The sequence below is a fragment of the Martes martes genome, assembly GCF_963455335.1.
Source record: "Martes martes genome assembly, chromosome: 10".
Lineage (NCBI taxonomy): Eukaryota > Metazoa > Chordata > Mammalia > Carnivora > Mustelidae > Martes > Martes martes.
The window spans coordinates 55,769,036-55,793,767 of NC_137898.1; the positions used below are offsets into that span (position 1 = coordinate 55,769,036).

At 40.7% G+C, this 24,732-nt stretch overlaps 2 protein-coding genes across 2 annotated transcripts; both read right to left on the minus strand.

The window, feature by feature from the left end:
* Positions 1–2,379: 2,379 nt before the first annotated feature.
* LOC308350048 (olfactory receptor 51G1-like) lies at positions 2,380–3,333 on the minus strand (the record flags this gene model as incomplete). Its single annotated transcript, XM_080815050.1, has 1 exon — positions 2,380–3,333. One exon carries the CDS (start codon positions 3,331–3,333, stop codon positions 2,380–2,382), a length of 954 nt encoding a protein of 317 aa, XP_080671176.1.
* Positions 3,334–10,207: 6,874 nt separating this feature from the next.
* LOC308350156 (olfactory receptor 51M1-like) lies at positions 10,208–11,182 on the minus strand (the record flags this gene model as incomplete). The annotated part of the gene is made up of 1 exon (XM_080815159.1): positions 10,208–11,182. The coding sequence occupies exon 1, from the start codon at positions 11,162–11,164 to the stop codon at positions 10,208–10,210; it is 957 nt and encodes a 318-aa protein (XP_080671285.1). The 5' UTR covers positions 11,165–11,182.
* Between the last annotated feature and the right edge of the window lie 13,550 nt (positions 11,183–24,732).

The window sequence follows — 24,732 nt, forward strand, 5'->3', positions numbered from 1 at the left end:
TCAACGGATGAATGGATAAGGAAGATGTGGTTCAAATACACTATGGAGTATTATGCCTCCATCAGAAAGGATGAATACCCAACTTTTGTATCAACATGGACAGGACTGGAAGAGATTATGCTGAGTGAAATAAGTCAAACAGAGAGAGTCAAGTATCATATGGTTTCACTTATTTGTGGAGCATAACAAATAATATAGAGGACAAGGGTAGATGGAGAGGAGAAGGGAGTTGAGGGAAATTGGAAGGGGAGGTGAACCATGAGAGACTATGGACTCTGAAAAACAACCTGAGGGTTTTGAAGGGGCGGGGAGTGGGAGGTTGGGGGAACCAGGTGGTGGGTATTAGGGAAGGCACAGATTGCATGGAGCACTGGGTGTGGTGAAAAAACAATGAATACTGTTACGCTGAAAATAAATAAAAAATTTTTAAAAAAATGACTGTGTCCTGCCAGGAGGGGTCTTTCACGATATGAGGGAAGGGGAACATAAAACCCGTGCTGGAAATAACCTGCATCTCTGAAAGAAAACCCCAGGTTCTGCTCACCTGAACAGATTTCCCATCCTCCTGATCCCATAGACTGTACTTCCAGGCCAACTCACTCCTCCTTTACGCAGGCCCACTTGCCCTTCAAGATAGCTGGTCTCAGACCTGGTCTCCAGCTCACTACCTGGAAGCAGGAGCTGACTGGCCTTCTTATTTACCATGACTTCAGAACTAGCCTTTTCCTTCCCTCAATTTTGCCAGTCAGTCCCTTGGGTGACACAGGCAAACTGGCCTCAGAAGAATTTGTGTCCTTGAGGCCTGTAGGAATAATTGGGCCAAGAGCAGAGGAGCCCAGGGCATGCCTTCTGGGGAACCAGACGTCAGATTCTGAGAAAATATACAAGATGTGCATGAGTGTGTGGATGTGTGGATATACATGCCTGTGTGAGCATGCTTTTATGTGCATTTGCAAGTGTGTAAATTCATGTGAATGTACATCTGAACACATGTGTGTGCATGTGTGTGCATATGTGCCCATGTGTATGTGTGTGCGTGTGTGTGTGTATGTATGCATAACCACATTCCCTCATGTAGAGTTCTATTTGCAAGTTTGCATGAATCTATGAGAATGTATATCTTCCCACAAATTTATTTACCATTGAATGTACATTCATGTAGGTGTTGATATGACAGAGGTGTGTCCTTGAGTCACTAACCCAAGGAAAGGACCCTCATATCTGAGTATAAGGTGGAAGTGAATATCCATTCATGTCTGTATATGTGCATGAATGTCTTGCATTTCTCCACAATTTTATGTATTGTATGACAATACATATGTATTGTATGTATTGTATATGGTTGCTTAAAGATACTTCTAAAATACTCTGATAATTGTCTTATATCCTAAACTTTATTGGTCAGTGACATTACTGTGTACTTTGGGGACAGCAGAAATTGCCCTCTACTGAAACAGGCTAAGTATGATCTAAGTGGCCTGTTGAATTTGCACCTTGTACTCGGATCTGGGGGTTCTTTCCTTAGGTTATTGACTCAAGGACATACTTCTGTCATATCACTACCTACAGATCTGACACACTGTTGACCCCTTTTTTTTCCTCATTCTGGATATAAATTAGGGTTTATTTGTTTATTCGTTTTGAGAGAGAGAGTGAGAGAGAGTGCACATAAGTTGGGGGGGCACTGGGGGAGGAAGAGAGAGAGAATCCTAAGTAGGCTCCATGCCCAACGTGGAGCCAGACTTAGAGTTCAATTTCACAACCCTGAGATCAAATCTGAGCCAAAATCAAAGGTCAGACACTTAAATGCCTGAGCCACCCAGGCATCCTATAAATTAGGTTTTTATGCCTCCCCTGGACTTAGTTCTGTCCCAGACTATGATATGGACCAAAAAAGGCAACATTGGAAAATTCCTCTTAGGTACACACTAAAGTTAACCCTGATGAATGTATATTATAGAATTATTATATTTTAAATAAATATACTCATTTGTTTAAAGAAATAAATTCATTTGTTAATCGAAAGAATCTGAAGTGAAGATTTAACTCTCCACATCATCAGAGTAACTTATCACTAATGGCATTATTATGGAATTACAGTTCTACCAAATCAGTAGAGGAGCGAATATAAAAATCACTTTGAACATGTAAACATTTAAGTAAAAAAAAATTATAATCTTTTTTTAATGTAAGAAAGTAGTGGCTATATATTCATAAGTATATACATACATAGTAATGAGCATAGACTTTTTTTGATTTAACAGTAGAGTCAAGTCAAACTAAAGTGGGTAAACAGAACTTGCTTTGTGGTATGAAGGCTTAATAAAGAAGTGTTAACTCATTCCTTATTTTGAATCACTATAGTTCACTGCCAGTGTCTCACTGTATCTTCCCCAGTGAAACCACCTTGAGGATGGCCCTGCGGATCTGTTGGGTCTTGATGCTTTGGATAATAGGGTTCATCAGGGGTGGGAAAAGCACAGAGATAGTGCCCATGAAGATGTGCACCAAGGGCGAGGTGTGGTGCCCAAATCTGTTCACAATGGACAGGCCTAGCACAGGCACATAGAAGCAGAGCACAGCCAGGATGTGCAAGACACAAGTATTGAGGGCCTTGAGCCTCTCCCCGGCAGAGGCAATGGCCAGCACAGCGCAGAGGATGACAGAGTAGGAGATCAGGATGAAAAGGACATCAGAGCCCATGGCCAGCATGATGATGCACAGCCCATAGAGTCTGTTGAAGCATGTGTCCGAGCAGGCCAGGCGGATCATGTCCTGGTGAAGGCAGTAGGCATGAGAGAGCACCCCTGGGCGACAGTAGTCAAACTTCAGCAGGTTCAGTGAGGGGGCCGCAGTGATGGCAGCACTGCATATGCCCAACACAGCCCCAGCCAGTGCCACATGAGGACCGGTGAGCACAGATGCATAGCGCAGTGGGAACCGGATGGCTACCAGGCGGTCCAGGGCCATAGCAAAGAGTACGGCTGACTCCATGAAGGAGAGGGAATGGAGGAAGTTCTGCTGCAGAACACAGGGCACCAGGCCCACCATCCGGGCATCAAACCACAGCAGGCCCAACACAGAGGGCAGCGTGGACATGCACAGGCCCAAGTCTGTCACAGCCAGGATGGCCAGGAAGTAGTACATGGGCTGCTGGAGAGAAGGGTCAGTTCGTACCAGATGCAAGATGCTAGCATTACTGACGAGCGCCACCAAGTATCCTACAAAAATGGGTAGTGAGATCCAGCGGTGAGCCCATTCCAGGCCTGGGAAGCCTGTCAGCAGAAATGTAGAGAAGCTCACATTGTCATTTGGTGGAGCAGATGTCCTCATTCTCAAGTCTGTTTGTTCTAGGAAAAGGCGGTAATATATTGAGGGTTACTAGGCCATTAAGCATGAGAACTCCTATCACTGAACACCAATCCCCTGGGGACCGGTCTGGCCTCTCTGCACACTGGGAACTCAGTGACCTCTTGATTAACCACTGCCCACACAAGCAGCCTGTCCTTTTCCTGTTTCCTCCCTTCTTTCTCTTATTCCCAACCAAACCTTTACTTACGTCATGACAGTGAGCCTCAACAAGTTTTCTCTACTTTTGTTCTTAACCAGTTGTGAAAGATAGAGCTTGACCTTAACAGAATGCTGTGATTCTCTGAAATTCTGTTACTCCCAAATTGTATGACCCTACCCCTTCAAGCTTTTCCTGTAGAAGAAATTCTATCTAATTTGTCTAAGCAAATCAAGAATGCATGTAGAGCGTTTCCTCATTCAGTCTGTTCTCCACTTTATATCCTAATTTCCGTTATGAAATCCTGTCACATGTTCCTATGATCAGGAGAAGAGACCCTGCTTTTCTACAAACACAACCCTTCTTAAAGAACCACAACTCACTCTGCAGTACCTCATCCCTCAAGCACCTCAGGTCCCTGGGAAGTCACACTAATTCATCCTACACTATCTGTATCTTTGGACCTGTTACCTTTAATTCCTGGAATTTATTTTCTTTTTCTTCCTTCCTTACTTTTTTTTCTTCTTTCCTTCCTTCATTCTTTCCTTTCTTTCTTTGTTTTTCTTTTTCTAGGTTTATTTATTTATTTATTTTAGAGACAATGCACATGAGAGGGTGTGCATAGGGGGAGGGGCAGAGGGAGAGAATCTTTTTTTTTTTTTTTTAAAGATTTTATTTATTTATTTGACAGACAGAGATCACAGAGAAGCAGGCAGAGAGATAAGAGGAAGCAGGCTCCCTGCTGAGCAGAGAGCCCGACATGGGGCTTGATCCCAGGACTCTGGGATCATGACCTGAGCCAAAGGCAGAGGCTTTAACCCACTGAGCCACCCAGGCGCCCCAGAGGGAGAGAATCTTAAGGAGACTCCCTGATTAGTGGGAAGCCCAACGTGGGGCTTACTCTCATGACCCATGAGATCATCACCTGAGCTAAGACCAAGAGTCAGTTACTTAACTGACTCACCCACCCAGGCACCCAGGAATTTCCTTATTTTCAAATCAAATTTGAGAGTCCACTGACATGTCTGCTACTTTCTTCCTCCATTTCCTCCCCTTTCTTTCTTTCCCTCCCTCCCTTCCTTCCTTCCTTCCTTTCTCTCTCTTTCTTTCTCTCTCCCTCCCCCTCCTTTCCTCCTTCCCTCCCTCCCTCCTTCCTTTCTCTCCTTTTCTCTCTTTCTCTTTCTTCCTTTCCTTTTCCTTTCTTCCCTCCTTCCTTCATCTCCATGTTTTTAAAGTTTATCTCTCTTCCGAAATCGAGCTGGAGACCTGATACAGATTTAATGAATCAAGGCAACTTATTAGAGTGGTATTTCTGAAATAGGTGTTGCAAAAAAAGCAGATCAATACCTTGTTCTGTTTCAATACCTTGAAACAGAAGCAGTAATGACAAAGCTTGTTCCTTGCTCAAACTAGTTTATTAAAAATTAAAAACAGGGGTACCTGGCAAGGTGCTCACAAGACAAGCCTTTCTATTCTAGATCTTGGTGTCTGATATAATATTTGCTTCTGTATCCTCATCAGTAAAATAAAGAATTTGAGCCCATCTGGATGGTATACGTGGCTGAACCAAGTTAAGAATCTGGTGGTAGGTGCAGAGAGCTACTTTTCTTGTGGTGTCCAAGACATGCCTTGTAAATAAGTTCCCTTGCTTACCAGACCTGCCATCTACCAATCTGGAGTGGACTGCCTCTTTCTTCAATCTCTCCCTGCCCTCCATGTACCAGGGCCAGTTTCATATTTTAACCAGGAAGCTGCCATGTTTACAAATAAACACCCAGGAACAAATTCTGGTCTCTGTTTCTAATCCAAAAGGTCACGGGGAGATAACACACTGCAGACGGCCATAATGCTGGAAGTTGCCCTATCCCATCACCCTACTTATAGACCTTTTAGATAAGAGGTACCAGAGAGGTCACTGCGTTGGCTGCCTCTGCGCATCTTCAACAACTTACTGGTCCTTGTTGTCTGTGGTTTCTTTCCCCAGTCTGCAGCACTTCTCACTTCCTGCCCCAGCCTCTTCTGACTCAATCAGGATGCCCGTCTGCATCTGCTGCAATGGCAGTTATATGGCTCTCTGTCCTTTTCCCTCGGGTCTTGGGCCCTCAGAGGAAACTCCTTAGATGGATGTAGACCTGTAAACACCAAAGAGGGATCAGTGTCTTCCCAGAACTTGGTCATTGGGCACCCCATTTATCTTTGATGGAAACTTAGTGACCCTTCAGTACCACCATTAGATACTTTGTCGATTGGATGAGTCTTCATTCTCTTCTCCCCCTAGCTGTTATTGTTGCAAGAAAATTTACTGGTTGACCCTTAGTCGTCTTCTCCGTGATCCTCTTTTCCTCCATCCAGCCTCCCTTTGAGACTCTCTTCCCCACCAGGTAGTTATACATGCTCATTCATTCAGCAAATATCTAGACACTACAAGCTTTGGGACATATACTTAAGTGCAAAGATCAAAAAACCACAATCTCTGCTTTTGAGAAAGTCATTTGTCTTTCGCAGGAGACAAATTTGAAAAATGACTAACTTTTCCTGACAGAGTAAAAAACCAAAAAGATTCACAGGAACTATAAAGATGTAACACATATTCTTTACTAATGGCTCTCACACTGGATCCAACATTCCAGATAGCGAGGGAAACGCATGAAGTCTCAGAGTTGACACAAAGCAAGACATTATAAAATCATGTGAATTTCAAGTACCTGAAAAACGTGTTTTAATTACATAAAAATATGTACTTTACAAACACAATGCTAGCTTCAAAGTCTTAGGGAGGCATGAGGATATTAAAAAACATGACACATTAGTAAAGAGCTTTGCAAGTGGGAGCATAGAATCAGTGCTGGTGAATGGGCCACACAGTTTACACCAAATATTGTCATGTATGTGAACAAATCTAGCTTTGGTGAGTTTTGTTTTGTAGGTTTGTTTTTTTTTTGTTTGTTTTTACTGGAGAGGGGGCTTGGGGGTTGAAAACATAGACACTGCATGAGTAAAGAAGTTCTATGAGCTTAAAACTAAAGGAGTTCACTTCTGTGCCAAAGAAGTTAAGGAGAAGCTGTGTGATTGTGTAGTTCTTTTTTTGTTTGTTTCTTTGTTTGTTTGTTTTTACTTGAACTTCTTTCAGCAATACAGGCTCTTGTCTTGAATAGAGAGGAGGTCCAGCACGAGCACGGGTGCTGAGGTAACTCTGTGACCAAACAGAAAAAGATAAATCCTCATCCTCAGGGAGCATACATTCTAAAAACTTTATTTTTCCTTTACAGTTATTTCAGTAGGATAGATTTCTAGAAGTTGTGCTTCTGAGACACAGGATCTGAGTACATTTAAGTCTTTCAATGTATCTTGCTTTCTATAAAAGACAAATCAAATTGTGCTCTCACACCAGTATATGGAAATCCCTTTTTCACTTCATGCCTGATTATGAACTTTGAATATTTGTTTATTAACAAGATTAAAATTTTTAATTTACATTTTAAATTCCAGAAAGGTAGGAGTTTTAAAATGTCATTATCTGTATGTATTTTCTCATTTTGAAAAGAAATTTAGATGGTAGTGACCTATTTGTTGATAAGTGGTAAAAATGGGACTTAAACTGTAATCTAAATCCACATTCTACGTTCTCCTTCAGTATGCCTTCCATTCAGTATGGGAAAACCATTTTGAGACTCACAGCTGCTATTTGGTGGTGTGGCCTGCTTTGTGGACTTCCGTTAAAGCTCAATGGAACCCATGTAAAAGGAGTGCCTGACTTTAGGACTGGAAAGACTCTGGTGCTCCTTAGGACCTTCTAAGCCTAAATGGCTGGGATTCCAAAGGCCTTCCAAATGCACACACATGCACGCACACAGCACGCACAAGCACGCACATACACACAAGCACGCACACAAACACAAGAACATTTATATCCAGTTTTAGAATTTGGTTCTTTTTAAAATTTCACTTTGCACTTTTGTTTGTATTTAAATAGGAGATTATTTTAATTGTAAAATATAGAGAATGATATAATAACCACCTGAGTAAGTGTACATCTCTAGGCTTACCCCGTTTTAACAAATCTTAACATTTTGCTTATTTGCCTCAGATTTTTTTTTCTAGATAGAATTAAAACCTTCCATGTAACATGGCTCACTTGATTTATTTCTTTCTTTCCCTAGAGCTGTTTTCAGAATTTACCAATCTCCACATCGTTTTTAATTTTTCCTGTGTGTATGTTTGAAAATATGTATGTATGTGTGTGTATATGTGTGTATATTTATATTTATGATATGTATTTTTTCCAGTTTTGCTAAATTTATTGGTGAAATACATGGCATCTCTTTGTTATTTCTTTTCCAAATTTCTTGTCAAGATGAATGTGTTTTCAGATATTTATTGGCATATTGGTTTTTTGTGTAGGTGCATTGCCTATTCCTATCTTTGCTTAATTTCTTATTGGATTTTCTGTCTTTTAAATTTTTTACTAACTTATAGAGGTTCTTCACATATTCTGAACACTAAACATCAGTTGTCCATATAGATACACATTGCAGATTTCATCTCTTAGTCTGATTTGTGTTGTCTCTTTGTTTTTGGTGTATTCCGTTTTACTGTATTTCAATTGCCTATGTATCCATTCTCTCGTATTTTCTAAAACATTTTCAAGTTTTCCTCTTAGCATTTATATCTTTAATACATTTTTATGTATACTATAAGGTAAGGATCAAATTTTATCTTCCACAATGGATAAGAACTTTGGCTAGCATTGTGTTTTGAGTAATTCAGTCTTTCCTAGCTGTTTTTAATAATATCTTTTTCAAGAGCCATTATATCTGAGGATCTTTGTCTGGTCTGCTGCCACCACCATTTCTCTTCCCATTTTGACCAGGCAAACAGAAAAAAAAAAAAAATTAAATCAGAAACCAGTTTAGCAGGTATCAACCATCTGTTTCCCATCCAAAGGAATTCTCTCAGACTTCATATAAACTAAAACAAATGAAGAGATGGGGGATGCTAGAATATAAAGCCAGGAGAAGTTGACTTGGGTGGAGGCAAGGATATGGTTATTCTGGCTCCAGGAACTGCTCAACTCCTAAACCCATGGAAAGAAAGTGACAACTGAGTTTATTGAAGAGACCCAACAAGGTTTCTATTCAGCCTGGATCAGGGAGGAGGGGTGCTGGACTATGTACAAGGTTTCCCATGCCCCAAACCCGTGAAGAGTAACTCTCAGGAAGCGCTTCTGGTTCATGATAATCTGTGGCAGAGGGGGCTGTGGGTCCCAGAGGACTGAATGATGCAGAACTAGGGTAATGGTGAGGAATACACTTTGAGGGTTGCTATCACAAAAGGGTCTTCTTGGGCTTCCTGAGTGTAAGGAGAAAAAACTTCCCTAGAATAGAAGTCCTCTTTCTTAGCTTTGAATTTCAATTTATGCTTTCATGTATCCAGAAATTAATAGTATGTATTCATTGAGCATCTATTCTCTGCCAGTCATTGTATTTATGGAGATGTACTGGCAAGACATAACAAGGCATAACTCCTCCAAGGGGCTTAATTTAGTAATCCATTCTGGAAGAAAAAAAGAAGAGAAAAGAAAAGAAAAGGAAAAGGAAAGGAGGAAAGAAAAAGAAAGGAAGGAAGGAAGGAAGGAAGAAGGGAGGGAAAGTAAGGAAAGAAGGAAGAAAGAAAGAGAAAAAAGAAGCAAAACTGAGACATGAAGCAGTACATTACTATGTGACAGATGTTCAGATGTTACACTGGGAAATGCAGGGTTCTGAGGGAGCAGAAGGAGGGAGCATCTGCTCCGATATTGGAGAGAGGACTCTCAGGGAAATGTCTGTGAGGAAGTGATCCCAATGCTGAGACTCATTTATTCAACGGTATGGGGAATCTTCTCTGCCAGCTTTAGGTCCACAACCTCCTGAGCAATGGGATTATGATTTACAAATATTTGTGATATTTTCCTTCATTGCAACTTTGCCATGTTCCATGTCATTATGCAAGATCGCCCCACTGAGGTGCCTGGGGGCAAACTCTGACTTCTGCTTACTGTCAAAAAGTCCATAGGAAGGTAAAATCAGAGATGAGATGAGTCAAGTTTGGGGTCAAGGGCTTCTACTAATGAAGTAAAGTGGTAGAAGGGCCAGAAAGGGTACATCCATAGAACACATGGAGGTGTTCTAACTAAATCAGCTATTAGGGAAGAGTAACAAGTTCTTCTTCCGGTATGATTGAAGAGTCCAAAGGATAGCCAGGATAGAAACTGAAGAGAAGGTCTTGGCTGGGTAGAGAAGAGAGAAGCAGTCCCAAAGAGCCATGGGAGAAGGTACATTTCGTGAGGTGAATTTGTTTTTTCTCTGCCAGGTTTGTTTGTTTGTTTGTTTATTTAAATGTACTGTTCTGTTTTCATTTTTGTTCCATTTAGTTTTAGTTTTAATATTTGTACATTGATCATGACCCTCAATAGAGTCTTCATCTGGGCAGTTTTTGGTGCTATGAAAACAGCTAGGTCTCCTACATAGGAGGAGGCATTAAAATTTAAGCAAGGGCATATCAGTATTCTTAACTCATAACTCAGGAAAAGAAACCCATATATATTTTATTTAGGGAAATGGAAAAGAATCTTGGGGAAACACATGGGGTTCATAGTAGGTTCTTAATGCTAGTGATCTTTGGCTTGATTTGCGCCCTTCTCTCGGGTACCCAGTGGAATTTTTAGCCCCTGGATCCAGCACTGACCTTAAGACCCAGGAGCTTGCTGATAACATGGCGGATCTCCTTGGTCTTAATACTATATATGATTGGATTTAGCATGGGAGGCACAAAGAGATAGATATTGGCCATAAGAAGGTGGACAGCTAGTGGGGCATGCTTCCCAAAGCGGTGCACCAAAGACAGCCCCACCATGGGCACAAAGAATATCAGCACAGCACAGAGGTGTGAGGTGCATGTTTGGAAAGCTCGGAACTGCTCCTCTTGGGAGGCCAGTTTTGCCACAGTGCGCAGGATGACTCCATAGGACAGTGCGATGAGCACCAGGTCTAGCATCATAGTGAATGCCACTACCGTCAGTCCATACAGGTTGTTGAAGGTGGTATCTGTGCAGGCCAAGTGTATCACTTCCTGGTGTAGGCAGAAAGAATGGGAGAGGACTCGAGGCCCACAGTAGGGAAAAGTCTTCAGGAGGACAACAAGAGGAATTAGGGCCACAGGTCCCCGGAATATGACAGCCAAACCTGTCCTAATCACTCGCTGGCTAGTGATAATGACTGAGTACCTAAGGGGGTGGCATATGGCCAAACAGCGGTCAAAGGACATGATGAGGAGCACTGAGGACTCCATGAAGGAAAATGAGTGGATACAGAACATCTGGATTTGGCAAGCTGCAAGGTAGATACCATGAGATTTGAACCAAAAGATTCCCACAGTAGTGGGCAAGGTTGACACTGACAGTCCCAGGTCAGTGAGGGCCAAAAAGGAGAGTAGATAGTACATGGGTGTGTGCAGACGAAGGTTGGTCTTAATAATTATCAGAATGAAACAATTGCCCGAGATGGCCACAAGGTACATAAGGAAAAAGGGGATGAAAATCCAGTGTTCGATGGCTTCCAATCCTGGAAAACCAGTGAGGTAGAACATGGGGCTAAACTGAGTAATATTGGACAAAATCATGAATTGAGGACTGAGAGGATATTGGTTTGGTTGGTTTGGCATTCCTCAGAGTTGGAGCTGAAAATAAATGGATATTTCTAGTTATTAATTTTTCAGTCTTCCAAATAGTCACACCATCATAAGCAGAATCATGATCATAATTATCTTTGATATCATCTAATTTACTATTATCAATTCTACCACCCTACTAGTTATTTTAAACCGTATTATAGCACCACACTCAACAGATTTTCTCTGGTATTTCCCTTTTTTTCCCTTGAAGATAGAAGCATTTTTTATTTAAATTCAATTAGCAAAAATATAGTACATCATTAGTTTTTGATATAATGTTCAATGATTCATCACATCATTGATGTGGGTGGGGGCTCATCACATCATGTGCCCTCCTTGATGCCCATCACCTGGTTACCCCATCCCCCTGCCCACCTCCCTTTCTGCAACTGTCAGTTTTTTTCCTGTATTTTTATAATTTCTGTTCCTTCCCAATCTCTGTTGCTGGCTTCTCTTACTGTTTATCCTTAAACAATTGTTTAGCCATTCCCATTCTGGGCAATTTTTTGGCCAGAATACTTTATTATTTATCTTGGCAATATCATTGTTCTCATGAGTTTATTTACCATCTATACATTGAAAATATCAAATATATAACCCCATAATTTCTTTTTTTTTAAATCATAGGCTCATCTATCTAGCAGTATCCTGAGCATCTGTATCTAGTTGTTTCAAAAGCCTGTCGAAAATTCAGTTTAGAATCACTTCCCCCAATAGGGTTTTCATTTATCTTGTTCTCATTAACTCAGTATAGGAAAAATATCAACTTCAAAATAAGTTGAGGAAAAGATATGTATGTGAGAGATATTAGTAAATAGCCTGGACAAAATCTAAAAAATGAGGGTAGAGGGAAGTTTCTAGTATTAAGTACTGGGAAAATCTGAAATTTAGAGGTCAAGAAGAAAGGTTCTACTAAAATAGCTTGAGGGGGAAAAATCCTAGTTGAATAGAGAAACAAAACAAAACAAAACAGGAAAGTGTGGTTTTGTGTGTGTTTCATAAGGGATAAACCAATTATATATAATGCTGCTAAGGAGTCAAGGTACTAAAGAACTGAGAAGTGACCAGAAGATTTAGCAATGAGGAAGTCCTAGCTGATGGTGAGATAGTAGTTCAATGGAGTGGTTGGGAATAAAATCTGATTCTACTGTGTTCAGATGTAGGATTCCAGGCAGTTACGAGGCCCATTGGATATTCATAACTTCAGAGTGGATCCAATCAGCACTCTGGTGTGTTTTTAATCACTACACTTATTTGCTCAAGGGCAGAAGAGAAGTATGTGGAGAGTGGCATTTACCCCTACTGAAGTTAGGGTAGGTTAGCAGGACTAAAGTTAAGGGCGCATGCAGAGGGGTAATTACGACGATGTACTGTGGAAACTCCACTGAGTAAAAAGAAAAGCAAAAGCATGAAGGAGTGAGAGACGGGTAAAAAGGACCAGGGTTCTAGAGTATGGGATAGGCTCAAGTTGCCAATTTATGGTAAAGGACATAATCTTTATTGAGAGGAAGTCAAGGGGCTGAGAGTGCAGCCGCTGATTGGATCAAAGGAGGGAATATGGGAACCATAAAAATTTTGTCTGGATCAGTAGTGGAAAGAGCAAAGGGAGTCAATGCTAAAATCTTCAGTGAATAAAATCTGACTGGAAAGGTGGCAGGGAGGCAACAAGGAGGGAGTGACAGCAGTGGTAATGCATGTGGCCATGCACTGGAAAGAATGAGGCAAGAGGTGGTGAAAAGGAAGAAGGTTCAGGAAGACCAGTGCCAGCCCTTCATCATTTTGACAAGAGGGTGAAAGAACTATTCCCTTGTACTCTCTCCATTTTTTCACCCATAAGTTCAGTACTGAACCAACCACCCGATGACTTTTTTTTTAATTTAGCTAAAGCAATGCTCTCTATTTTTTTTAAAGACCTACTTATTTATTTGAGAGAAAGGGTGAAGTGGGGAGGGGCAGAAGGAGAGGGAGGGAGAAACTTTAGCAGACTCCTTGCTGAACCCAATGCAGGGCTCAATCTCATGACCCTGAGATCATGGCCTGATCCAAAACCAAGAGTCAGAAGCAACTATGCCACCCAGGTGCCCCCAGCAATGACCTAGAGGTCATTGGTAATATCTAGGCTTGGAATTCAATGGAGAATCTTAAGTCAACACCCGATCTCCATAGTAATGCCTTCCTTTTAAAGTTCTCTCTTGAAATTCTTGATGCAACTATTGGCTGATTCTCTTCTAATTTTTATGACAGCCCTTATTCAGTGCTTCTACCCATTGCTCAAATATTCATGTGTTCGTGTTACCCAGTCTTCTGATGTTGAACACTTTCTTATTCATAACATGATCTATTATTATTTTACTTGTATACTGATATCCCCTAAATATTTACCTCAAGCCCAGACAACTCTGCTATGCCTCAGGCCTACCTTTCCACCTTCCTCTTAGTCTCTCCAAATGGGTGCCAGTTAAATCCAACACATCTAATTTTGAGCCCATCACCGACCCTCTCCATACCTGATTCACCTCCTATTTATACATTTTTGACAGTATCATTTACCAACCACTTTCTAATCATCCAAGACAACATTTTGGAATGTACACTTTACTTGACCCTTTCCTTCTTCCCAGACATATTTTGTAACTGAGTTAAGTATTTTTTACCTCCTAAATATCCCTACAATCTATTGTTTTGTCTCCATCCTTGTGCTCACTGTCATAGTTCTTAGTTTTTCCACACCTGCTTAACTGACCTCTTTGTTGCTTAACTTACCTGCCCAACGCCCCCTCTCCTGGCCTTGATCTATTCCCCGCTGCAGTCCTTGAGGTTGTCCAGAGAATGCTAACTCCCTGAGTCACTGGGCTGTCCCCAGTCCCTCACTGCCCCTTTTCACCAGAACGCAGTTCAGATTTGTGAAGAGCTATGGTGAGAGCTCCGATTTATTGAGCCTATGAATGATTCAGACACTGGGGAAACTTAACATCATTGTGTATATTTCTCATAACCATGAAGTATTCCATCCCCACTACACAGAGAGGGAAGCCACAGAAAAGGTAAATAACTTTCCTCAAGCTTCCCAGAGAGCTAATAATGTCGGAGATGGGATCTGAGCCCATGTCTGCCTAATTCCAAGTTTGTGTTCTGAATATTCCCAAATACTCTGTCTGTAGCAAGGCTTTTGTTCTTTCCCAACTTATCTTTTTTCTCCTGCAGTCAACAAATCCTTACAACTCTTTCTAAAATTCCCTATATGTACTTTTCTTGTTTCTATTATTTTTATCACTTCCTATCTTGCTTCCCTGAAAAAAAAAAAAATCTTGTTTTCCTGACCAGTGAACTTTGGCTGATCCTTTAAGACAACACAAATATCATTTTCTCTGACAAATCTCTCCTGACTTTCTTGTGTAGAGTTAGGTGTATCTTTCTCAGTATTCATATAATACCTTTGCTGCAGCACTGTTAAAGTGTAAATCACGAATACATCCTTTATATTATACATATATATATGTATTCTTATTTGTTAGAACACATAGAATCTATTTATATGTTATGTATAAGTATATACAATAACAAATATGTATAGTATAAATAACAAACATAAGTATATTTACCTTTATATATATTTTATATAATATGTATTCTTCACATATATCTATTCTTTATATAGAAGCATACTTACACATAGTTATATACTGATACATATATTTCTCATATACATTATATATGTATATATTATTAGTACCTTATATATGCTTCTTATACGTATATTGTTTGTGTGTGTATTTATCACTTACAGTTTTGACTTACTTTCTTGTACAGATAGAGTGGGACTCTCTGAGAAATACACCTGGAGCCCAGAACAGTGTCTAATGTTGGTAGGCACCACCATATGCTTTTGCATGAAAAACTGAATAAGTAAATGAATCAAGTGCTCACCTCTTGTGAGTTAGTTGTGCCTGGAGTTTAGCATTGAGTCCTGTGTTCACTGACTTCAGATTGAGAAGGACAGGAAGAGGGATCTGGGGGAAGAGAGAAGTCTATAGAGAGACCATGTGGAGCTGTGATTATTTTTCCTGAAAGGAAGTCCTAGGTAGTTTCTCCGGAAATGAGAGATAATTGTTGGTGTTAGGGAGCAACAGGTGTTTCTCCTTAAAAAAACAAAACAAAAACAAACAAAAAAACAAACAAAAACCAAAAAAAAAAAAAAAAAACCACTCCAAATTCCCACCTCCCTAAAGTGGTCCCCATTCCCATCTTGACCTGAAAAGACCCAGGTCAGAGAGCTTACCGTACCTCCAACCTCCAGCCCAGCCTACTCAAAAGAACTGGCAGGACAGAACAAAAGGAAACAGATAAGCCCCTCTTGGTTTCTGTCCCAGCTCCATGCAGCCAGATGGAGAGGCAGCCACTTGTTTCCCCTGAGACCAAGCCCTGCCCTCTTCCAGGGTAAGGAGAAACTGGAGCTCCACCTTTGGAGTGGGCCAGATCTTTCCATCTGGGGCGAGCACTCAGAGGCCCAAGGTCTCCACCCCAGTCTGGCCTTGGCTTCCAGCCTGCATCCCTTTGCTGGGGAGGAGGAGGTCTGCTTTGTCTTATGTGTAAGGGGTAACATCAGAGCCACTTCCAACCCAAAGCAGAATCATGTCTCTGATAAAGGTTTTGAAGTGACTAAAGTTTTTAAAGCTCCAGATGGAAACAAACAAACAAACAAACAAACCAGGAAGTCCATTTGTCAGTACACAGTCATGGCTAATGAAAATATAACTACAATATTCATGGCAGAGATACAGCAGAGCCCTGAAGAGGAAATTCCTGAAAAGAGAGATTCTTCACTATGCAATGAGCAAGTAGATCTCTCTACCTCACCCTTGTGTCCTAAATATTTTTGTTTCAATTTAATATCTGCTATTAAAAAATGAATTAGTGGTAGAGGTTACTGTTTCTTATGAGTAGGAAAATACACAGAAGGACTTAGACTTTAGTTTTGAAGATAAACTCATTTTTGAACCAAAGAACATTTCCACAATGGTCAAACTCCTGTGTAAACATGCCTCTTGTGACCAGGGTAGAAGAGGACTTTGGAAGGGGAGTGGCATATCCTGGATACCGAGGAAGCCACAGGGCTGTCTGTATTAATAGAAGAGACTGGGGGCAGGATCTTCCCTGCCATGTTCACTGGTCTGGCACACAAAATGCACTTCATATCTGGGTTGAAGCAATGAATGGTGCTTGGTTGATAAGAAGATGAGGGAAGGCTGGGTATACCAGACAGCCTGGAAGGGAGGAGTCTATGGACCAGAGGGTTTATGGTATCCATGACTTCCAGACATAATCCAAGAAGAGCCTGACCTGGGCATGTCAGCCCTGGTCCAAGGAGCCAGGCAGCTGAATATTACAGATGGTCTCTCTTCTCCTTCAGGGAAAACAATCCCTGTTCCTTTTCCTGGCTTTGGTTCTTTGCAAAGACTTTAAGAGTGTCAGAAGTGAAAAAGTTTCTGTGGGACCATGAAGTCCAAGACTTCATTTTGCAGTGAAAAACACTAAGTAAGGCCCAGTGTAGGGAATATACTTGCCTCAGGTCATTCAAGGATTTAGTGCAGGAGCTGGAATTAGACCTTAGACCAGCTTCTACCAGGGCTACTGCTTTCCTGGACAGCTGTGCACCCCTTTCTCCCTGCATTCTTTCTCTCTTCCCATATGACCTCCTAATCCTCACCCCTGAAACCCTGACACAAGACAGAAATAGAGACTTACCAGCAGCTGCTAATTTTTAAAAGAGTGAAGCTCAGATGATCTGAAACAGGTAGGCAGGATGGCACCAGGGTCAGTGAGAGGTGTCAGGCTGTGCTGCTAGGGAAGGATTTATTCTTTTTCCTCTGTGCATGTGAAGCACCATGGCAGCAGCTGGGAGAAGCTGAGGACAAACAAGGAGTCCCCAGGGCTTGAAACCCTGTAGGCAGGAGCTGTCATTACTCCCCTTCCCTCTACAGCCCTCTCTACTTTACCTCAGGCTGAAGATTTTATAGGATTTTTTATAGGATTTAATCCAGGCTTCAGCTGCTGACAGATTTCTACTGCAGGAAAAGAAAAGTAGTTTGGCTTCATCCTGTTTGCCTGCTACCTTATTCTCTCCCTTCCTTTGTTCATTAGGATGGACCCACAATTTGCCAGAGAGGCTGGATGTGGTATATGAAGATTAGGCACATAACTCCCAGATTAGTTTACATCACTCATCTTCCTAGAAGCACCAGAGCCATCACCACCCCAACATCCTCCCACTCTTGCACTAATTTTCAGGCTTACATATCTGTTTCCTTGTATAAGATCATTCATTCACTCTTTGTCTCTGCCAGTCACTGCAAGTTTGAGCCTAGAGATCGGCCTAGTGAAAACCTTCCATATATACACCTGTCCCAAATACATGTTCTAGCTAGTTTCTCAGGCTTTCCCAAGGCTCTCCACTCAACTCTGGATGTGTGGGATGCCACTTCAGCTAGCGCTAAAGTAAGCAGCACTTCCCCAACATTTCCTCTCTTCTTGCCTTACTCCCCCTTCTGGTAGTGATTACCATCATCTTTCAGAAAAATCAGTGTGTATTTCTTCCTCAGTCTATGTTACAAAATCTAAATTGATTGATGTGATCAGGTCATATGCACACTTCTCTTTCCTCTGAACACACACACACATACACAGACTTAGAGATTGACATGAACAAGACATTATAATAATATAATCATAAGCCAGGGATGGTTGATCAGAATTGTGTGAAGCAGAGCCCCTGAAATGGGACAAACAGATCCAAAGTGAAGACAGAGGCCCATGGAGTTTATGATATGCCAATGTGATCAGAACACACCTAGATAGAAGATCTGTTTACCTTAGATCAGGTAAATCACCAGTGGTTATGGACAGACTGTAGGCAGGCAGAGTTCGGGTGACAAGACAGGATGCAAAGAACAGGTCATCTTTCAAAATGTAGTTGAAAGAGTTGTTGAAAGTTGAAAAAGAGTTCAGGCTCAGGCAACAAAAGGAAAGACTTGAAAATCCTCATTTAGGTTTGTAGGAAAGGAAATCCTTACTGGAAAAATTTGAGAATATTCTGTCTTTATTGAGAACATAATTGTGGCTGTGTCCTAGAGGGAGCCTGGTTAGGGAACAATGCTGCTGTTCCTACCATCAACAACTATTGCTATTGTTTGGGGGCATCTATCACAAATGAGACAATATAACAATTGTCATATGGGTAATCAAAGAGATGAACATAGTAATTATGTGAGCTTGGGTGGGTAGGAACTAGCCCACCTGGGAGACCCAAGGAAGCCCTCAAATTGATCTAGGAAGATGAAGTAAGAATTAATCATGAGATGGGGCTTTATAGAAAGGGATTTCCAAGAAGGAGTAGTGTAAGGTAGGGCACAGAGGTGAAGATATTTTTCTGAGAACTACAAAATTTTCCAATATGCAAATATAAAATTTGAAAGAGGTCATACTATGGAATGAGAGAGTAGATGTAGGTAGAGATAAGACTCTGAAAGACTGTACATATTGATGATTGAGTTTGAGAGGACAAGGAATGACCTTATTATATTTTCAATAAAATATACTATTAGCAAAATGTAGAAAATACTAAAAAATCTGCACTGGAAACAGACATTGTTTGGTGTATGGAGCTAGGTGAGATTATTTAACTCAGAGCTTTTCACATGACTAAATAATACTATATAACAGATAACCTTCCATTTGTCTGGAGATATTTGCAAGGGAAATTTTTGCCTTATATTTTTTACTAGTATCTATTTCTCTGAATTTTATAATAAGTTAAGGACTACAGCCCAAGAAATTGCCATTTTAAAAAATACAAAATGTTCTTAGATCTTTTTTCTTTCTTATTTCCCTCAATGATCTTTAAATTTATTATATCATAAAATCATCTTTTTAAATTTTTTAAAAATTTTATTTATTTATTTGACAGAGAGAGACACAGCAAGAGAGGGAACACAAGCAGGGGGAGTTGGAGAGGGAGAAGTGGGATTCCCGCAGAGCAGGGAGCCTGATGTGAGACTCAATCCAGGACCCTGGGATCATGACCTGACCTGAAGGCAGACGCTTAATGACTGAGCCACCCCAGCACCCTTAATTTTTTTTAAATTTTTTTAAGTAAGCTCTACAATCAACGTGGGGCTTGAACTCATGACCCCGAGATCAAGAGTCACAAACTCTGTGGACTGAGCCAGCTGGGCATCCCTAAAGTAATCTATTTGTATAAAGATTGAAATTACATTAAACATTCTCATCCATTTTCATTTGGTATGCATCTATTAAGTGCCTACTCTGAAAAACCCTGAGCAAGGTCTTGCAGATGCACAAAGAGATATGACATAGCGTTGCCTTTTTGAAGCACATATTTGAAAAAAGACTGTTAAACAGAGTTTACCAAATGGTAAGACTAGCCTAGGTTTGGAAAGCTGAATTTTTTCTGAAAGTTGTGGCAGATAACAACAAAGGAATAGTCCTTGGGCATCTCTGTTCCCTTGGGTAATGATGGTGTAGGGGGCAAAATTTGCCACCCCAAAATGTGTCTTTGGGATATGAATTATTTAGGCTATTTTTAAGAAACAGAAGACTTGGGGCACCTGGGTGGCTCAGTGGGTTAGGCCTCTGCCTTCAGCTCAGGTCATGAACTCAGGGTCCTGGGATCGAGCCCCGCATCGGGCTCTGCTCAGCAGGGAGCCTGCTTCCCCCTCTCTCTCTGCCTGCCTCTATGTCTACTTGTGATCTCTCTCTGTCAAATAGATAAATAAAATATTAAAAAAAAAAGAAAAAGAAACAGAAGACTCAGTAAGTTTTTCTTTTTGCCTGCTTAAAAGAATTTAGATAGAGCACCTATTCTAGGAAGAGATATATTAACAGTAGATAACTACAGTGTAACATGAACTCAATGTTATAGACAAGGAGGAACCTAGCAAGGTCTGTTTGTTAAAATTCCTCTCTGTGTTCCATTGTTTCCTTAAGGCCTCACAAACATTTGTTGACCAAATATTTACTCTTTTCATCTTCTTGCAAATTATCTTTCTCTCCTTTAAAGTCCCAGATCCCTACCACTTCTTAGTTCTGAAAGGCAAGTAAGCCTCAATTGCTTGGCTGTCTGTAGACTTCTTATGCTTATGGAACCCCTATTTATATGTAATTAAATTTGATTTTCTACTGTCTCATGATTAATGATTAATCTGTTTCTTGTCAATTTAATTATTAGACTAGCCTGAAGAATCTCAAAGGGTAGAATAAAATTTTTCACCTCCCCAACAATGAAATTTTGTGACTATAAAATGAAGTAAATGTAGATGTGTGATGCTTTGGGAGGTGGAATATCCATATGTTGGTGTGAATCATTCATGCCCTAACCTTGAATGTATTAGAATCCATTACTAAAGTATCTAAATGCATTACTAAAAGTATTAGTGTAAGAGCATGCCTATTTATATATGTGCTAATAATGGTGTTTAGTGCATTATTTTCACATGTACCTGTGAAAATTGTTTTCACATGTGCTCATGTGTGTATGTGTGTATATATGTGAGAAAGACATAGAGAGACAAAGGTATTTTGTCTCTGGTGATGTGTGTGTGTGATAATATGACTGTTTTAGCTCACGCCCTATGCATGAGAACAACTAAGCCTACTCTGTATCAGAGATTGGGAAAACCTGTGGGGAAGACAGGGATATATTGGATCCTAGCATGCTTTTCAAGGTCCCCATATAAGTTATATTCAAGGGAGCTTCGACCCAGTATCCTTATATAACCAACAGTCAGGCTTAGTGGGGTAAGAGATTACTGTAGAACAGTCAGGTCAATATGCGTATTGTGATTTTTCAATATAACCACCAGGGGGGGCATTCAACTTGAAAATGGACCTAAATTCAAACCCTCTTCTATTTGCAGCAGGTTAAGGAAGTAGATCTTCCAGCTTCATCTTCCCACATCCTCTTTATCTCCCACATAGCTCTGAAAGATGCCAACTTGTGCATTCCTCCTCTGAAGATGATTCTCTCTGTTTCATGCATACAGACAACAGACATATCCACACCCTATAACTCACATAAAATCCTGAAACTGATGGAGACATGATGTTTTTCTCTACTTTCTCATATAGTAAAGATAACCTCATAAGTTGCAGATGTTTCTGTGTGCTTTAGTCCTAGTCATATTGACCAAGGTTTAATTCCCAGTCAGACCAGACACAGAGCTAAAAGAAATTCTTCCTCAGGGTTTTCAGTTTCTCTAGACTCAGACTCAATTTGGCCAGTGGGAGAGGTGGGAGAGGGTTGTCTGTGTTGCAGAAAATGGCTGTAGCCTTAAGCAGAATTTGCAGCTCCAAAACATGCCTCTTTGGCATAAGGATGATTTTAAGGCTAATTATTTTTAAGAAATAGGGAGACTCAGGAGAAGCTCTGAAAACCAACCAAGTAGAGGTTGTCTTTTTGTAAGAAACATTTACATTTGAAAGAAAAAAATCTCCATTTGTAAGGATGTCTCCCTGTGTGTACCAGGAAGTGGAGAATAGCTAAATCTCTAGAAACTTATCAATGGAGAAGGAAAAGACCTAAACCTATATTATAAACTTACCCTTGATGACTGTACTTTTCCAATAGCTTCCCATAACTGGGCTCCCACCCCCCCCCCCCACCACATCTTTTGTCTTTAGCTGGATCTGGGATTTAAAGTGGTGTCTTGTGCCATTTTGGAGAGTTACTCAGTTTTCCTGAAACCTGCCATATACACAGGCAGTGTGCATGTTATTAAACTTGTTTTTCTCGGGTTAATCTGCCTTTTACTATGAGAGGAGGGGGTTGGTCCCAGTCTTGAACTTTTAAGGGTAGAAACAAACTACCCCCTCACCCCCACCCCAGAAAGCTCAGCACACTTTTTTCTGATCCAAGTTTCTAGTGATCCTGGTGAGCCCAGGCCTTCCTAGATGAACTCCATTTTATGGTATGTGATCAATAGGGATCTTTCAGGCTGGAAAGACCTACACATGTTGGGATTATCAAAGGGATCCTCTAGCTTGGTCTGAGCCATTGAGAAAGTTTCATGTTGGAATTTATTTTGTCTACTCCCCTTCTTTCTGGATGCCTGTGTCCATGTAAGCATAGAAAGTCTGGAATGTTTCCATAGAGAAAGACTCCACATCTTCCCATGGCAATCCTTTTATCAAGCTCTTCTTTCCTTATATCCTGCCTCTCCCCTGTCATTCTAAAGAGGAAACAATTTTCATCCTCATTGAAAAATTTAAAAAGTTAACTCCCCTCTAAGTACAGAGCCCTGCACTGGGTTCCATCTCATGACCTTGAGATCATGACCTGAGCTGAAATCAAATGGGACATTTAACTGACTGAGCCACTTGGGTACCCCTGAAAACCTTTAAAATACTTTAAGGAGAATAATAAAAACATACACATTCATGTTAGAATATTAGAGTAATGGAAAATATCTGGGGAACTCTTATAAAAATTCCAGTGGGAGATAAGCAAAGTCATGGGATACAAGCAGATAGGAGACCAATGAGACACATGTTAAGAGTATGCAATCTAGGTAACCTGAAGACCATCAAGGTATGAGTTAATTCTGACACATCAATGCATTGAAACCTATTTTCTCTAACATAGCAGTCTGGAACCATTTTCCTGAGACCAATGGATACCTCTTCAAATTATTTTGTATCTGAGGTCTTGTCAGGTATTTTGTCTAACTCTTGAATCTTCCCAGTCCCTGTACAATGATCTATATTTTGAGCCCAGGTAGAACTATTCCATTCTGAGATATTTTGCTAATTTAGTCTTCCTCATCAGGCTTCTCACTGCATTTCTCTTTTTCCTCCTTATTAATAGCATATTATCAGCTAAGCCATGATCAAGGAGGTAACATCAGTTTAACAGGATCTCAGAATTTGTGTGATTTTTTTTTTCTTTTTTTAAGGTGTTTTATTTATTTATTTGAGAGAGAAATAGAGAGAGTGTGCACAAGTGGGGGGCAGAAGCAGGGGGAAAAGAGAGAAGTAGACTCCCAGCTGAGCAGGGAACCTAATGTGGGGCTTGATCCCAGGACCCTGAGATCATGACCTAAGACAAAGGCAGCTGCTTAACTGACTGAGCTCCCCCCAGATCACTCCCGTATGAAATATCCCCAAAAGAAAATACTTTCTTTCTTTCTTTTATTTTTTTTTAAAGAAAAGAATTTCTTATAAAACCTTGGTGAGAGGCAGGTCCTCTCCTTTCCCTGCAAACAAATATTGAGCATCAGGGCCAGGCCAAAGATAAGCAAGATAGATGACTAAAGAGCAAAATTTAAGGAGATGCCCATTCCCATTATACAAAGGCAAGGTTGGCAATTACAGGGCCTGAGAGTGGGTGCCTCCCCAAATTTGCCCCATGTTGGCCCTGTTGAGTGCCTGTTATATTTAGGCACTAGATATACAGTAATTAAGAAGTGGTCTAGGGAGCCACATGCTCCTGGAAGGGACAGATACATCAGTAGTCAATTGCAACAGAATGGTGTAAATGGACACAGAGAAATAAGATATTAAATCAGACTTGAGGGCTTACAAGAGACTTCCTAAAGGAATAACCGGATAAATCAATATATGATAAAATAGCACATTCACCAGGGAAAGAAGAGGGGGGTGCGGTATGGTTTTCCGAGCACACAGCTAGCCACTGGACTCTTTTCCAATGATAATGAACTCATCCTTTTGGAAGATGGCATGAAGAAATGGATGCTCACAGGACTTTGAAATTTAGTCAGAGTACTTAAGTGAATCTCACCCATGTGACAAAAAGCAAGTGATTTAACCTCTTCCAGCTTCACTCTCCTCAGCATGTTAAAAAGAAAACCAGAGGCCCAAATTGGCATCACTGAGGTTAAGGCCCTAAGTCAATAAACTGGTCTTTAATACCTCATCTAATTTCAGTTTCATCCTTCCCCAGAAATGCAGTCTTAACTGGTCAGTCAGTAACTGTCTGATGGGCACCAACAAGTCTGTCACATGGCCCTCTCCATTCCCCAAAGGAAGATAAGGTCAGCTGCATGACTAGATCCCCTGTTGTTCCCCCTAAGGGAAAATGACCTTGCTTGGAATAATTCTTTCTTTTCTTTTCCTTACAGCTTTCTTGCCCCACCCTCCTTCCTATAAAAACCCTCCCTTTTGTACACCACCTCCTAGGAGCTCCCCGTCTACTTGCTAGAGGGGATGCTGCCTGATTCATGAATTATTTTATAAAGCCAATTAGATCTTCAAATTCACTTAGTTGAATTTTGTTTTTTAGCAAGTAAAATATGTACCATTCAGATAGCTATTGAAAGAATAAAATGTAAGAAGAAAGTGATAATTTCTGAAAAAAAAAATAGTGGTTATTTGTTTCCTGAAGTAACACAAATTGCTCTACATATACTTTCTTACGGAGCCGAGAAAGAGTCAAACTCTAACTCTTTCTGTGCTGCCTCATTTACAGTAGTGTGGAAGCCTAAGGG